The sequence below is a fragment of the Carassius gibelio genome, chromosome A17 (assembly GCF_023724105.1).
Source record: "Carassius gibelio isolate Cgi1373 ecotype wild population from Czech Republic chromosome A17, carGib1.2-hapl.c, whole genome shotgun sequence".
In the NCBI taxonomy this organism is placed as follows: domain Eukaryota; kingdom Metazoa; phylum Chordata; class Actinopteri; order Cypriniformes; family Cyprinidae; genus Carassius; species Carassius gibelio.
This window is the reverse complement of record NC_068387.1, coordinates 15801001-15815123: the sequence shown is the minus strand read 5'-3', so window position 1 is coordinate 15815123 and position 14123 is coordinate 15801001. Positions and strand designations below refer to the sequence as shown.

Below are 14123 nucleotides of genomic sequence, written 5' to 3'. Positions count from 1 at the left end.
GGAAACACTTCAGGAGTGTCGAAGTCATCATTGGATTGGTTGAATTCTACAGGATTTCTGTGAGACGTGTGTGTCGTGTTCTTAAGCGTGCTGCTTGGAAACATAGATACCGTGGCACCAAACCCCCTTACGAAAGAAGAAAGCCTAGTGTTTACAAAAGATATATATATATATATATAAAAAAAACATGATTCTCAATTTATCCAAAATCTTGCAGCTCTAGTTTACACGTTGTTTATTGCTGCATATAATTCATTAAAATATAGGTTTAATTTCATAAAGTTGATTTCAAAATGCACATACATTTTTTGCAGTTTGTGTTTTTCGGTTGAATAAAAGTTTTCCCTATATATTTCATAATTGAGGATTTCTTCAAAAGAGTCAAAAAAATGGTGTAAAGGTAAAAAAAAAAAAAAAATTAAGAGTCAGATGTCAGCACAATTAGAAATAAGATACCAGCACTATACTACACTCAGCAAAATATTTTCTAATTATCATTATCTATAAAATCCCAGAAGTCACAGAGATATAATTTTTTGTCAATATTGCAAACCCTTAATTTTCTTTCTTTATTTTGATGTGCTACCCCAAGATTTGCTTTGGCCTCATCTTGCCACCCCTATTAACATTTTCTGGGGGCACCACTGGTCACATTGCTGTGATTCTTCTGTTTACCCCTTATTCTGAATTAAAGCTGAGTAATTTGCTTGTCCCTCAACACACACATGAAGGTCACCACAACACCAATGAACACAAATTAAAGGGTTAGTATGACTCACCCTGAAGTCATCCTAGGTGTATATGACTTTAGTCTTTCAGACATATTCAGATGTAGTTGTTTAAAAAATTGTCTTTGATCTTTCAAGGCACTTGATGCAACTTAGCAGGTGTTGCACTCCATCGGTCCATGAGAAGTTTAATAAAAAGCTCATCCATTAAAAAAATCACACGGCTCCAGGGAGTAGGTGAACAAAGCCCTTCTGTAGCGTATCAATCAGTTTTTGTAAGAAAAATATCCATATTCAAAACGTAATAGTCACTCTAATCTATCTTACGCTCACTGTTGTAAAACTGAAGCAGCTGCGCATGCATATCCATGTAATTCTCATGAAAACCAACGTTTGTTAACAGGAGCAAAGGAAGCAAAGTTTCCTTACTGTAGCAAAGAAAAACCAGTCTCCTCCTGGCTTATATTGAAATCCTCTGAAATTCTTCTGTACAAATCCTTGTTTTGTACTTCTAATTAGTGACCGTTGTTTTGCTTTGATCTCTCCACTGGGTTTCCATTTTAGTCACTTCTTTCCCCCGGACCTGCTTCATTTACAACTGTGAGCACAAGCTAGATTAAAGGGATTATTACGTTTTGAATATGGATTTTTTTCTTAGAAAAACGCATCGATTTGCTACAGGAGGCCTTTGTTCAACCCCCGGAGCTGCGTGAGACACTTTTTTTTTATGGGATGAGATTTTTATGAAACTTCTCATGAACCGATGGAGTACAACACCCGCTAAACTGCATCAAATGGATTGAAAGATCAAAGACAATTTTTTTAAATAACTCCAGCTGAATTCGTCTGAAAGTCATATACACCTAGGATGACTTCAGGGCGAGTAATTTATGACTTAAATAAACAATTTTACTGGAAATAAATGAAATAAAATATTGAGAGAAGACATATTAAATATCTCTGCTATCCCTTTAATGTCATTCATGTCGTTTCATTAAGCCTAGTCTCCTGTACAGATGTGTCTTCAGTTATATTCAGGGTTCTGACCTTTAATAGATGTCAGAATATTCTCTTACTTTCACAAGTCTTTGAAGTTTAATTAAATGACAGGCTTCATGCAGCATGTTCAGGGATTCAAACATCTGCGGTGATTTAATTACAGACAGGGACATCAGAAATCCTGACTATACTTAACACCTTGATCAGTTGATCATTAAAAAGCTTTATATATATATTCATGAATAAATTAATAATTAATACCTTCACCAGGGACAGGTATCAGAGATCAATTAATGGGTGGGCTGGCCTGTTTTGATTTAATGTGTTTGGAGGTTGCTTATGAACTCCCAGCATTCAACACTGTAAGTTGTCTCAGCACTGTGAACTCAGCATATTCTCCTACTACCTTATTTATTTATTTAATAAATAAAATAAAAAATTAAAACGCCAAAGTTTAGACTGCTGCCAAGATTATAGAAAGATATTTTTTAAGATCACAGTAATTATAAGGACTGAATATACTCCATTTATAAAGGTCAGTAAATCAAAATCTCATTATTAACTCGTTGTTTCTTAGAAAATAGGCACTACTTCTAAATGTAATACTTTTTTCTAAACTAATAAATGTTTTTCAGCAAGGATGTATTAAATTTATCAAATGTGACTGTAAAGACAGCTTTCAGTATTTAACAGATTTTAATATTGGCCTTTATTGTACATATTCCTTTGAGAAGTTTTCTGTTTGCAGCTAATCAAGTATTGCAGATCTTTAGAAGTGTTTTGAATATCATGCACCATATTCTCAGAGGCACCAATCCATCTTTGCTGTCATTATTTATTCTCCATATGTTGTACGTCACATTCCTGGACGTTACTGAGAGAGTAGGTTTCAGTTCTCAATTCCTTAAGGCTTGAGCTATTCCAGTGTGTTTATAAATTGCACTCAAAGACTATGAACTAAACTATATGCTTTACATTTTAAACAGACAGGCCTTCATTTTGTTTTGTTGCTTAGTAAGTCTAAAGCACTTCTGACATTTGATCGATATGTTTTGATGCTGATATTTGCTTCTACTTTGACTAGCAAGACATTTATGCTTTAGCTTTTTTGTGCATTTTAGCATAATTCTATGTATTTATTTTTTTTACCCACGGCTGTGTTTTCTTAAAATTGTTTTCTTTATTAACATTTATATCTGATTTATGCATTGTTTGTATAATTCCATGTACACTCACATAATGCATTTATTTCTTTGAGACCACAAATCATGTTATCACGACATCCGCAAATTTATTTCAAGCCTGTTTTAATTGTTATCGTTTTCATTGTTCTGCATTTTCCAATCAATGAATTATATGTTTTTGCACCAGTTTGTTGTGTTCAGAATTATTTTAAAGTCTTTTAGTGTGTGATCCGCAGTCATTTAGGGTTTGTTTAGTGTCATTTATTGTACAAAATTGGCAAGTGTAAGATGCCTTGTGTTTTAGAATCACATGTTTATTTAGTGCATTTTAGTCTTTACATTACTAAATAATGATGTGTAATAAATTATTCAAAAACCCTCTTTGTTACATATAATTTTACCAAATATTTAGAAGGACTGTCAACAGATCGTCTCCATGGTTATCACACAATGCATGCTGATTGTAATAATGGTATGCTAGCTGGTTATTTATTTATAATATCCTTAATTATTTTAGTTTACTGGTTTTGCAGAGGTATTGAACTCTCGTAGGTCAGATAACAACCAGTTTGCGAGACCAGCAAAAGGTCCTCGCAGGGACAGTCCTCATGGCAGCCAATGGTTTAAGATATTTGTTTGGTGGCTTTTTTCGTGCCAGTGGGTTAATATATTGGTGTTCACACTATCCCTTTATGTATGTGTTTGTGTGTGTGTCTATGAGTGTAGGAGGTTAGTGACACAGAGATCATGGAGCTTGTCCACAGCGCTCTAGGCCGGATGACAGTGATCCGGCAGATCTTCCCCCTGTGGAGGGACACCAACATCCGCTGCATGAGGAACAACCATCGCATCTCCTCGCTGCTTTGCGACCCACAGGAAGGGTACCTGCAGTCTCTTGAGGCATGTATCTAAGCAACATTTTTTTCAGAGTGCAGTGAATTCACACTCATTCATCTGAAATAGATAGACAGGTCAAGGTCAGTTCAGGTCATTAAGTGCAGTTTCAGCATCAGATGGCCTATTTTTGTGGTATAATCTATTTCAGATAAATCTGCAACCGCCACATACAAAACAAAACATACATTGGTCAGTTGCTTAAGACAGTCTCTTCTTGTCAGTGTAGACCAGAATTGCTAGCTTTGCAAGAAAATGAATTATTTTGCAATGATCTGCAAAAAAAAAAAAAAGATTGATTTAAAGCAAAAATCTCAATTCTGTGGCCTTTTGCTTAAGGTTATTTTGTATTCATAGCACATTTAAGATACACGGCAGCTGCTTTCCTGCAGGAAGACTTCATTGCACTGTGTTGGTGAGATTTACTCCAATAGTTCAAGATGGAATTTGCAGTTTAGAAGTATATGCAAGACTGCGTAATGACTTCAGTAATTATCAGGTTTATTTTCTTTGTTGTATCACTTAACTTTTCTAGAATGTTAATTCAAAACAAGGCAACAAACAACTGATTCAGATTAGCCGCCTGTGCCCTGATGCTTTTACTAGTTGACAAATTACAATGTAATTGTGAAAACATTCCCCTCCCTTACACAACATTAAAACACTGTATCTGTTTCTGGCTCTATGAAAACCTTGTTTGGGTCTTAGAATCCATTTTCCTTCTTCTTGAGCAGATGGCAAATCCATGTGTCTTTTCTCTAGGGCTCACTGTCTCAATAATTCATGAGGAAAGAGGGTTACTTACCAGCTAATGCCAAAGCAGCACCACAAAACGACAAATGAGTTCTTTACAAAAAAGGACGAGGAGATATGCATCATGTTAGGAGCCGCAGGCATGCCTCTCATCCCTCCATTGGAGCTAAGGATACAGTGCAAGTTGAAGAGTAAGAGTAATAGATTGAATCTGTGCTGTGGCAGATTGGCTGTTTTAATTAACTCAAGAGGTTGCGGCATTGTGATACTGAGCCCTCGGGCCAAGGGTCTCCATGCACCATGCTGACAGTTTACGCAATGCTGAATTAAAGCTCTGTGGGTGGCGTGCTTTTATCCGTCTAATTGATATATCAATTTTGTTGTTTTGTTTCATTCATTTAGATTTAAAGCTTGTGTCATCACAGTTGTTACATACTCAAAATGTTTACAATTAGACGTTTAGTAACATATGGACTGTCTGCTTCATAGTAGCAGTTGTTTTGTTATGGATGGATTTTTTTTCTACAATCAAATACAGTGCTAAGAAATGCTAAATGCAAGATGCAACATGCAACATCCAAGATGGAGTGTAGGGAATAAATTTAGAGTGAGGAATGCCATTCCAGTTCTATGTATATATGTCTCATATAGGCCTTTATTTTGAGTGTTTTTAATTTATTTTTTTTACATTTATCTTTTCATAGTCTTTCAAAAGTAGCTATAAATTCTGACAAAATAGTTTTTAGTAAGTAACATGAAATACTTATATACACTATTGGTTCAGAGGTTAAGAGTCAGTATGTATATATATATATATATATATATATATATATATATATATATATATATATATATATATATATATATGCATACTGTACATACTGTACATATACAAACATATGTGTGTGTGTAAGAATTAATACTTTTCCTCAGCAGGGACATATTCAATTCAGCAATATTGACAATAAAGAATACCAAAAAAGTTTAGCACAGTTTCTATAAAAATAATCAGCAGTATAACTGTGTTCAACATTTTTAATGATAAGAAATGTTCCTTGAGCATCAAATCTACATATTAAAATTACTTTTGTCAGATCATGTGATGCTGAAGATTAGAGTAATTTGCTATCACAGATATAAATTACATTTTAAAATAAACTAAAATAAAATAGTTTTAAATTGTAATAACGTTTCACAATATAACTATTTTTACTGTATTTTGGGAGGAAAAAATGCAGCTTTGCTGATCATATGAGACTTTTGGAAACCTTTCGGAATGGTATTGTTTATAAAAAAAAATGAAAGAATGTGTTCATATTTTTTTCTTTATTTCATTCTTTGTCATTCTTCTGCACCTGCAGAGTGTTCAATGACAGGATATTTATAGAGCAGGAGAATAAATTAAAAAGCCTATGAGAAAATGGGCTGATTTAAAATCATGTCTGCCTGTGCCAGCTGAGCAACTGACATTGAGATAAGTGTGAACGCTAACAGACAGCTTCCTTATAGACCACTTTGTGGCCTAAATTGCACATCCTTAAAAGCACACCCTGATCATTCTGTTATCAGCAGCTTTCACTGAGGAACACACTGATTTTAAAACATGTCATTGTTGTGTTAGGAATCATTTCATCTAGCTCACAGTCACACAGAAGCACACAGGGAAGTAAAGCCACTGATGCATTTTATTTGTTACTTAGTAGTAACTATGTGAGTCTTTCCTTTACATTGGTTAAACAGATAGCATATTTTGTTTCTCTTGCGGGCGGAAAAGACTTTGACTCATAAATCCACAGTCTTGAAAGGCTTTCAAAGCCTTGAATCCATGTCAAGGATATGTCTGACTAATTGGACATCTGGCAGGGCGTACTGAAGGCACTTCACTACTTAGGGGACAAATGAGGAGCCTCAGAGGTCGAAATTATGTGATCTTATGTCACGGGCACAGTAACATTTTCTGCATTCACATAACTCTTACATGAGCAAATAGATCATGTCTCGGCTATAAACCCAGACAACCATAACCACAGTGTGAGAAAGGTTGCTGATAGGGTTGCCAACTTCAGCAGAGCAAATAAGGAATGCTCTCCATTTCTTTATACCGCATATGACACTTAAGATTTCAGTAAACTATTGATGGCAAGCTGACCATGTAGTAAACTGAAATGAAACACAGTCACAGCTTTATGCTATGCCTGTATATAGTTTTGCCTGACTGAATTAAGTGCTAAAAATGCTTTAGAGATGCTATTGCTTTGATTCTGGCTTACAACTTCACTGCATCTGTTGTAAAACTAAACCATTTTTAAATTGTGACATTACATATACAGTATAACAGTTGATCTTCTTACCCATTTTAACACTTTAAAGAAAACAACCAGACTGTACATAAATATCTCAGCATGAACAGTTACATTTTTAACTGCTTTGTATTTAGACATCTTCATTATACAGACTAAGATTTTTTTATTATTATTAATTTTACTGTGCAAAGTACAAAAACAGGGTAACACTTTAATTTTGGGGACTTTAGTTTTTGGAGACAATTCCCACTGTTTACTAAACGTGTATTAGCATGCATATTGCTAGCATATTGGCTGTTTATTGGTACTTATAAAGCACACATTAATGCCTTATTCTGCATGACCATATTTTAGATCCCTTAATCCTACCCCATACCTAAACTTAACATCTACATTACCAACTATTAATAGGAAGCAAATTAGGAGTTCAAAGCAAAAGTTATAGTTATTTGTTACTTAATAGTGATAATTGGTTCCCAAACTAAAGTGTGACCAGAATCAGTGTTAAAAAACAAATCATAGCTTTACCCAGATTTACAAAACAAGTGCTAATTAGTTTAAACCAGAAATGGTGGTAAATGAATTAAAATCATCATGAGGAATTGCGTTTACCTTTTTTATATCCAAATGAAATGGATTCTTGAGCGGAAAAAAAAAAGTAGGGTGGGAATTGATTTTGTCCTTGATTTTTCCACATTGAAATAAAAAGTAAACTCATTTCACATCTATCGTTGCCAGTTTGAATTCTATTCCAATCTTTTATCTTTTGTCACTTGAAACTGAATAAAATGCAATAAATACTAAAGCATCCAGTTCTTATTGTTGAAGATGCTAAAATACATGACAAACTGCATGTCATATTTTAAACTGAATGCCGTTCTTTCCCGTAAATAGAGAATGATTCTGTATTATCTTGACCAGTTGTCAGCCTTAGCAGGGATGCAAACTGGATGATAGGATAGAAGGCAAATAAATTCATCCCTATTTGCCTTCCTCCTTCCGCTTGAAAAGGGTAAAGGGTTTTGGAAAAAAAAGGTTTTGTTTCATCGCTCATGTGTGCAGTCTTGACTCTAGCAGGAGTGCAGCAGTCTCATCTTTCATGTAGACAGCTATTAAAGAGAGTGGATAAAGATGTAATCTTCATTGTAAAATGACGTTTTTTATTCCTCCCAGCATCCCTCACTTACATTCTTTCCTCTCACAGTCATGCATTCATTCTCTCTTCCTCTCTCTCCACATTGATCTGCTCATAAGTGTGTTGTTTTGTCAGGATCACATGTCTGAGGGGACATTGAGTTTGGCCGTGCGGCCCCCGGATTCTCGTCTCCTTGACGATAACAGTGCTGTCGTTCAGGGTGTCTTTTCTCTCTCCAGGTGTCTCTCAGCATGACAGCTGCTCTCGGCAGGAGCAGAGTCATGCAAAAATTTCCTGCAGCGCTCTTTCTTTTCTTCTTGCTCTCTGTCTCAAAGAAGGAGCGAGGAGACACATTCACACACTCAATCTGTCTTTCACAAAGTTAGAGAACAATTTTAGTACGTGGCTTCGCCATTCAGCCCTCTTAAGCTGCTGTTTTAAATGTTTTAGGCTTAGGCCACCTACACACTTGGAGAAACTGACAGAGCTTTTGACAGACAGCAGTGCACAATATAGGTTTTGAGGAAGAGAGCCATTTTAATTTGCAATAAAGTAGTTATACGAAATGGGTTTCCAAAAGTACAACAGGACCTTTAATGAGTCAGTGGATGCTTGTGCTTTTGGTTTCCTGTTGAAGTGTCAATTTCAGAACCCCATTATGATGTACCATTTACATCAAAGTCAAACGATTTGCATTGTTCTCTGATGTAAACTCTAGCATTAATGCCTTTATTAGGAATTAAGTGTGTTGACATACAACAAAACACTGAAAGCTATCATCATAAAAACTTGACAAAGCCAAGAAATGCTTATATGGTTATTTGAAATTGTCTTTGTTTTTTGTCAGTTACTAAATGGATATCCACACAAGCATTGAATAGGCTGAATAAGCTGTAATATATACAAAAAAAGGCAATTGGATTGTGCTTCAACCATTTATGATCTTTAGAAATACTGTTAGAATAGAGGGGAATGTTCATTGCAAAATGTAACTGCTGTCATCATTTACTCACCTTTATGTTGTTCCAAACATGTATCACTCTTCTGTAATCACAATTTTTTGCAGAACTCAAAAGGAGATTTCACACTCAAGTCCGGTAGGTGGTGGATGTTCACCCTTTATGTTGGAATGCAATCAAAACCCCAGAGACCGGTTGCACCAGCTGTATATGAGTTAAAACTTAGCCTAGTTTTGACATAAATGGGCACTAAGTTACAACTTACGCACTACTAAATATTTGCACCATTACACTTAGTTGAAGTTTAACTCTACATATAAACTAAATATTTACAGAGGCGTCTGGTCAGGAGTAATGGTTCGAATAAAATAGCAGACTGAGTGAACTGCATCAATATGCTCTTCTTTTACCCGACAACCTGCAATCCTTTAGGCCTCTATGATGCTGCTGCCATTTATACTCATGAACATATTAAGAGAGAAAACAACATGTGAATAAACATACTTTGTTGTTGTTTTTTGCGTGTCTTTAACGCCCCATTTACAGTGCGCCTCTGTGCGCTGGTCCGTGTTGTTCATGTCAGATGAAATAATAAATAAATGGCATTTCTTATGTTTTTTTTTTCTTTCAGTATTTATTGATCCTTATTTATTTCAATTACAGTTTCTGAATGTTATTTACATATAAAAATAGCTTAAACGTAGACTAATTTAATAAAAGTATCGTTTTTTAATGGAAACTTATTTTTACCATTAGTATTCTTGAGGCAAAATAAGTTAGAATGAAGGATAAATTAAAATTCATAGCATTTAAACAAGTTCTGCTCGCATATTTGAAGGTTTCTATTGCATGATGTATGGTAAATGTCATATTATGCGACTTTGCATTACTTTACGGGGAACAAATTGGTGCAACCAAATAATGTATAGATTTAGTTACAAACTAGCTAGTGTTTACAAAGCCTCTAGTGTGGACTTAACGTTCTAATTTAAGTAAGAACTTACGAATGGCTGGTGCAACCCTACCCAGGAGTAGCAGGTTTACATCTGTGCCACCTACTGGACTGGAGTGTGAAGAAAGTCATACATTAGGGTGAGTAAAAGATTTTTGGGAGAACTATCCCTTTCAGATGGTTAAATGACCTTATACATTGTCAGGTTTTTAAGTGTAAGATGTGCATGTAAAGTAATCACCACATTTGTTTGGTGTATATGTCTCTAGGTGTCTAGCCTGTACCTGTACGACAGTGTGCTGATGTTGGCCAATGCCTTCTACCGGAAGTTAGAGGACAGGAAATGGCACAGCATGGCTAGTCTGAACTGCATGAGGAAGTCAACCAAGCCCTGGAATGGAGGCTGGTCCATGTTAGACACAATCCAAAAGGTCTGAAGTCACTTTACAGTTCATCTTAATTTGATCTTTAGCCCACCAGGAGTGTTCAATAAAACAGGTCTGGTTTGAATTATGTATATCTTTCTAAAGAGACATTTAAATTCTAATTTTCTTAGGGGCGGATTTCTGGGCTAACTGGTTTAATGGACTTTCGAAGCAATGGAGCAAACTCTCATGTCCAGTTTGAGATCCTGGGGACAAGTTACAGTGAGACTTTTGGAAAAGATGTGAAGCGGGTGAGTGGAAATATTGTACTTGAGTGAGTGGATGTTACTTTACCAATAAATAAGAAAATGACATAAATTCAGATTATTTTAACAGCATGTTTGCACAATATGCTATGCCGAATACTGACATTTAGTGTCTCCGCTTCTTACCCGGTTAGGATTAATTCTGAAAAAAAAAATATGTTTGAACCAGTTACTTGGTATTTGGATTAGTTTTTTTCAGGGTGTACACAGCTATTTGTTATTATTTGTGAATGGTTTACAAATGAGCTTTTTTCCTGCATAATTATGCAGTTATGTTATCAAAAGGGGCTTAGGTAACCCACCAAAATCCTGCTCTATACAGTACATTGTGATTTATTTATTTTTTAATTAAGAAGAGCACTAATTCTTTTTCATAGAGGTCACATGTGGCTGGGAAAGAGCTGAGCCTATTTCTGTATTCTGGGGGCATTAGCTACTTCAAAATAAACAGACAGAAATCATGATGCACAACCAAAAATATCTGAAAGGACAAGATAAGTGGACTGAAGTGAGGTGAGCGAGATAGATGGAAAGAGAGTACAAAGAACTGAATGATGGATCCTGCTGTGTGTTGAAATTGGAGACACTGACATTTAACATGGCCAAGATACTTTAACACACAAATACAAATAACTCATTAGATCTCACAACAACACACAAACATCAACACACGTAGTAAAAAATATACATCAGAACTGGTGAATCTATCGCTTCTGTCTCGCTCTGTCTCAAGTTCTCTTTCATCTCTCCATCTGATGCACAAGAACTCATACGCAAATGCTTGCAGGGCAGTGGAAGTGTTTTGCGACATAGTTGTGGTCATTAGCAGGGCTGCCGGGTCTATCACACACCAAACAATCTCAATCTTCTAGCCTGAATATTAGCGAGTGTGTGAGTTGAACATGACCATTCCCTCTGGCAAGAAACATGTAGCTATAATGACTACACATACACACAAACACACACATGTACAATATAGCACCCCTACTGTCCAATACACTAACAGCTAAAAACACACACATTCTGCTGTCTGTCAGCATTAATATGCATTTTTCCACTCTGATCTCTTCTTAAAAGGATGTCTCCTCCTCAAGGCTCTCTAAAGCCCACATAGAGGCACTCTGCATGTCACAGACTCTCTTCCTGCAGTTTCAGCTTTCCTCTCCCTTTCTTTCTTTCTTTCTTTCTTTCTTTCTTTCTTACAGAATATACGGTTTAATTGTGAAAGGTATTAAATGATGCATTCAATTTATTTATTTATTTCATAAGGGGAGCAATATGTGTGTTCAAATGTTCAATGTTCAATATCTATATATATTTTTATCAGATAAAGTGTTAATAAAATACAAATTAAATTAGTAATTAAATTAGTGAGAAAAAATTGTGTATTTAATTTCTGTAATCTTTTTGGGAGAAGCTCACACATTTTTATTCTACACATTTTACAGTATTTTTATATTGTAAATATATTATTACTTTTTATACTACGGGGCCGTTGAATGCTTGAATCTGATTGGCTGATTGGCTTGGTGTCGTGGCTGCATTGCCACCTCAGGTGTGTATTATTTTTCTAATAATTCAACAGGCCGTCGTCAATTATTCCTTACATATTAACTTGGATTATACGTAATTTGGTGTGGGCATTTTTTTCATAACAGTAACATATTCACACACACATATACTGTATACTCACACAAATGAGCAATCAATGTGAACTGAGCTGTTCAGATGCACCCAGAAGTTGTCATGACAACCCAACGATTGCTATAAAGCAAGAAAACGTGTCTAGTATACTGAATGTTTGGAATGAGGAGGTTATTTTTCAGCCAGATGTCAAGAGGAATCTACCTCCATAATGAAGACGGAGATGTTATTTTCTCTCTTTCTCATTCTCGCCAAATCCATCTGTGTCATTCTCCATCTCCCTCGCTCACTTTCTTTTAATCTTCTCTTTTCATTAAATTGTCTGTTCTTTTGTGGTGTAATCCAGATTGGGAAACCAAGCATCTTTACAAGATGGATCTGTTCCCAGTCCTGCACACCCCAGAGCAGTTCCGCTCAGCACCCTAATGTGGAGAGCAGGTGCTATGAAGAGAAAGTCCTGAAATTTTGATGAACTTGACAAGCCCTTTAGTTGATTATTGAATTAATAGTAATAGGATTAGTCCTGGTGCAAAAACACACTAGGTTAATTCAACAGCTTAATGATCTTATTAAACAAGGGAGGGAGAGGGAGAGAGGGACAAAAGGGAGTGAAAATCAGACTAAGCAGGTGTTGTCATTTTGTCCTGCAAATGCTTGTAAAAAATAAGGCAAAGTGACCAGCTACACACATGATATCAGTTGGTTTTGTGTTGGTATTGCAGTGACATTAGGCAGTAACATTGTGTTTCAGTCTGTCCAAGCCAACGTAGGTGACCTCTGCACAACTGGCCGAGCAGTTCCCATGGCAATAGGTTGACCGCAGGTTCCAGGTGAATCTGGGAGAAAAAAAAGAGCTGTAATGAACCTCTGTCCACCCCTGTGAGCATTTGCTGAAATTAAACATATAGCTGACCTTATGGGTTTAAAAGGTCACACATGTCTTCGTGTGAGAAAAAAAGAGTTCAGGTCAGAAGACGGGGACAGCTATGGCAGAAACTTCATTTTGTGCTCAGTGACCTATTTTGTGTTAAATTAGATTTTTGTTTTGGAATACTCTCCTGATGGAAGATCCAGACATGGTCCATTATAAGATTTCTAACAGAGGCAGTCAGGTTTAGTTTTTTTATCTGTTGGTATCTGATTAAATGCATTATGCCATCTGAACATGACATCCAGGACCGCTGGCAGTAAAACAGGCCCACGACATTAAAGATCCAGCAGTATATTTAACCCTGGACATGGGGTACTTTTTATCTCTGTTTGTACGTAACCCATCTGGTGGGTTTGCTGCTCAAAATCTCTTTTTTTTATTTTCGTCTGACCATTGAAGCCAGTGCCATTTGAAATTCCAGTTGTGTCTGATAACTGAATATGCTTTGGATTTTGGAGTTTGTTTCTGGATGAGCAAGAATAATTTTTCTTGAAACCCTATGTGGTGCTGTAAGGCTCTTCAATTATTTATTTATTTATTTATTTTTAGTCTTTCTGACCCCAAGTCACAACTAATCTCTGCAGTTCTCTTGCTGTAGAGTCTTTAGCACTCAAACTCTTCTCCTTACTGTGCATTAGGACGATATAGACACTTATCCTCTTCCAAGGAGATTTGTAACATCTTTAGTTGATTGAAACCCCTTTATTATTGCCCTGATGGGGATTTTCAATGCTTTAGCTCTTTTCTTACAGCCATTTTCTATGTTGTGAAGCTCAACAATTATGTTCTGTGCATCAGAACTATATTCTTTGGTTTTACTACTTTACTCCTTGTGGATTATTAAGCAGTATTTGGCCTTTGTGTTCCTCATATTTATAATAATTAAAAAATCAGTCATAATATACTCCATATTATATAGATATTTTGCTCAAAATTATTTATAGGGGTGC

At 35.8% G+C, this 14123-nt stretch overlaps 1 protein-coding gene across 3 annotated transcripts in view; it reads left to right on the top strand.

The window, feature by feature from the left end:
* The window catches only part of LOC128031550 (glutamate receptor ionotropic, delta-1-like), a 243031-nt gene that overhangs the window by 189152 nt on the left and 39756 nt on the right, over nucleotides 1-14123 (top strand). For all 3 annotated transcript variants that reach the window (XM_052619862.1, XM_052619860.1, XM_052619861.1), the window contains exons 6-8: nucleotides 3638-3811; nucleotides 10177-10338; nucleotides 10464-10583. In XM_052619862.1, coding sequence (XP_052475822.1) covers nucleotides 3638-3811; nucleotides 10177-10338; nucleotides 10464-10583 — 456 coding nt within the window. The remainder of the gene's footprint in view (nucleotides 1-3637; nucleotides 3812-10176; nucleotides 10339-10463; nucleotides 10584-14123) is intronic.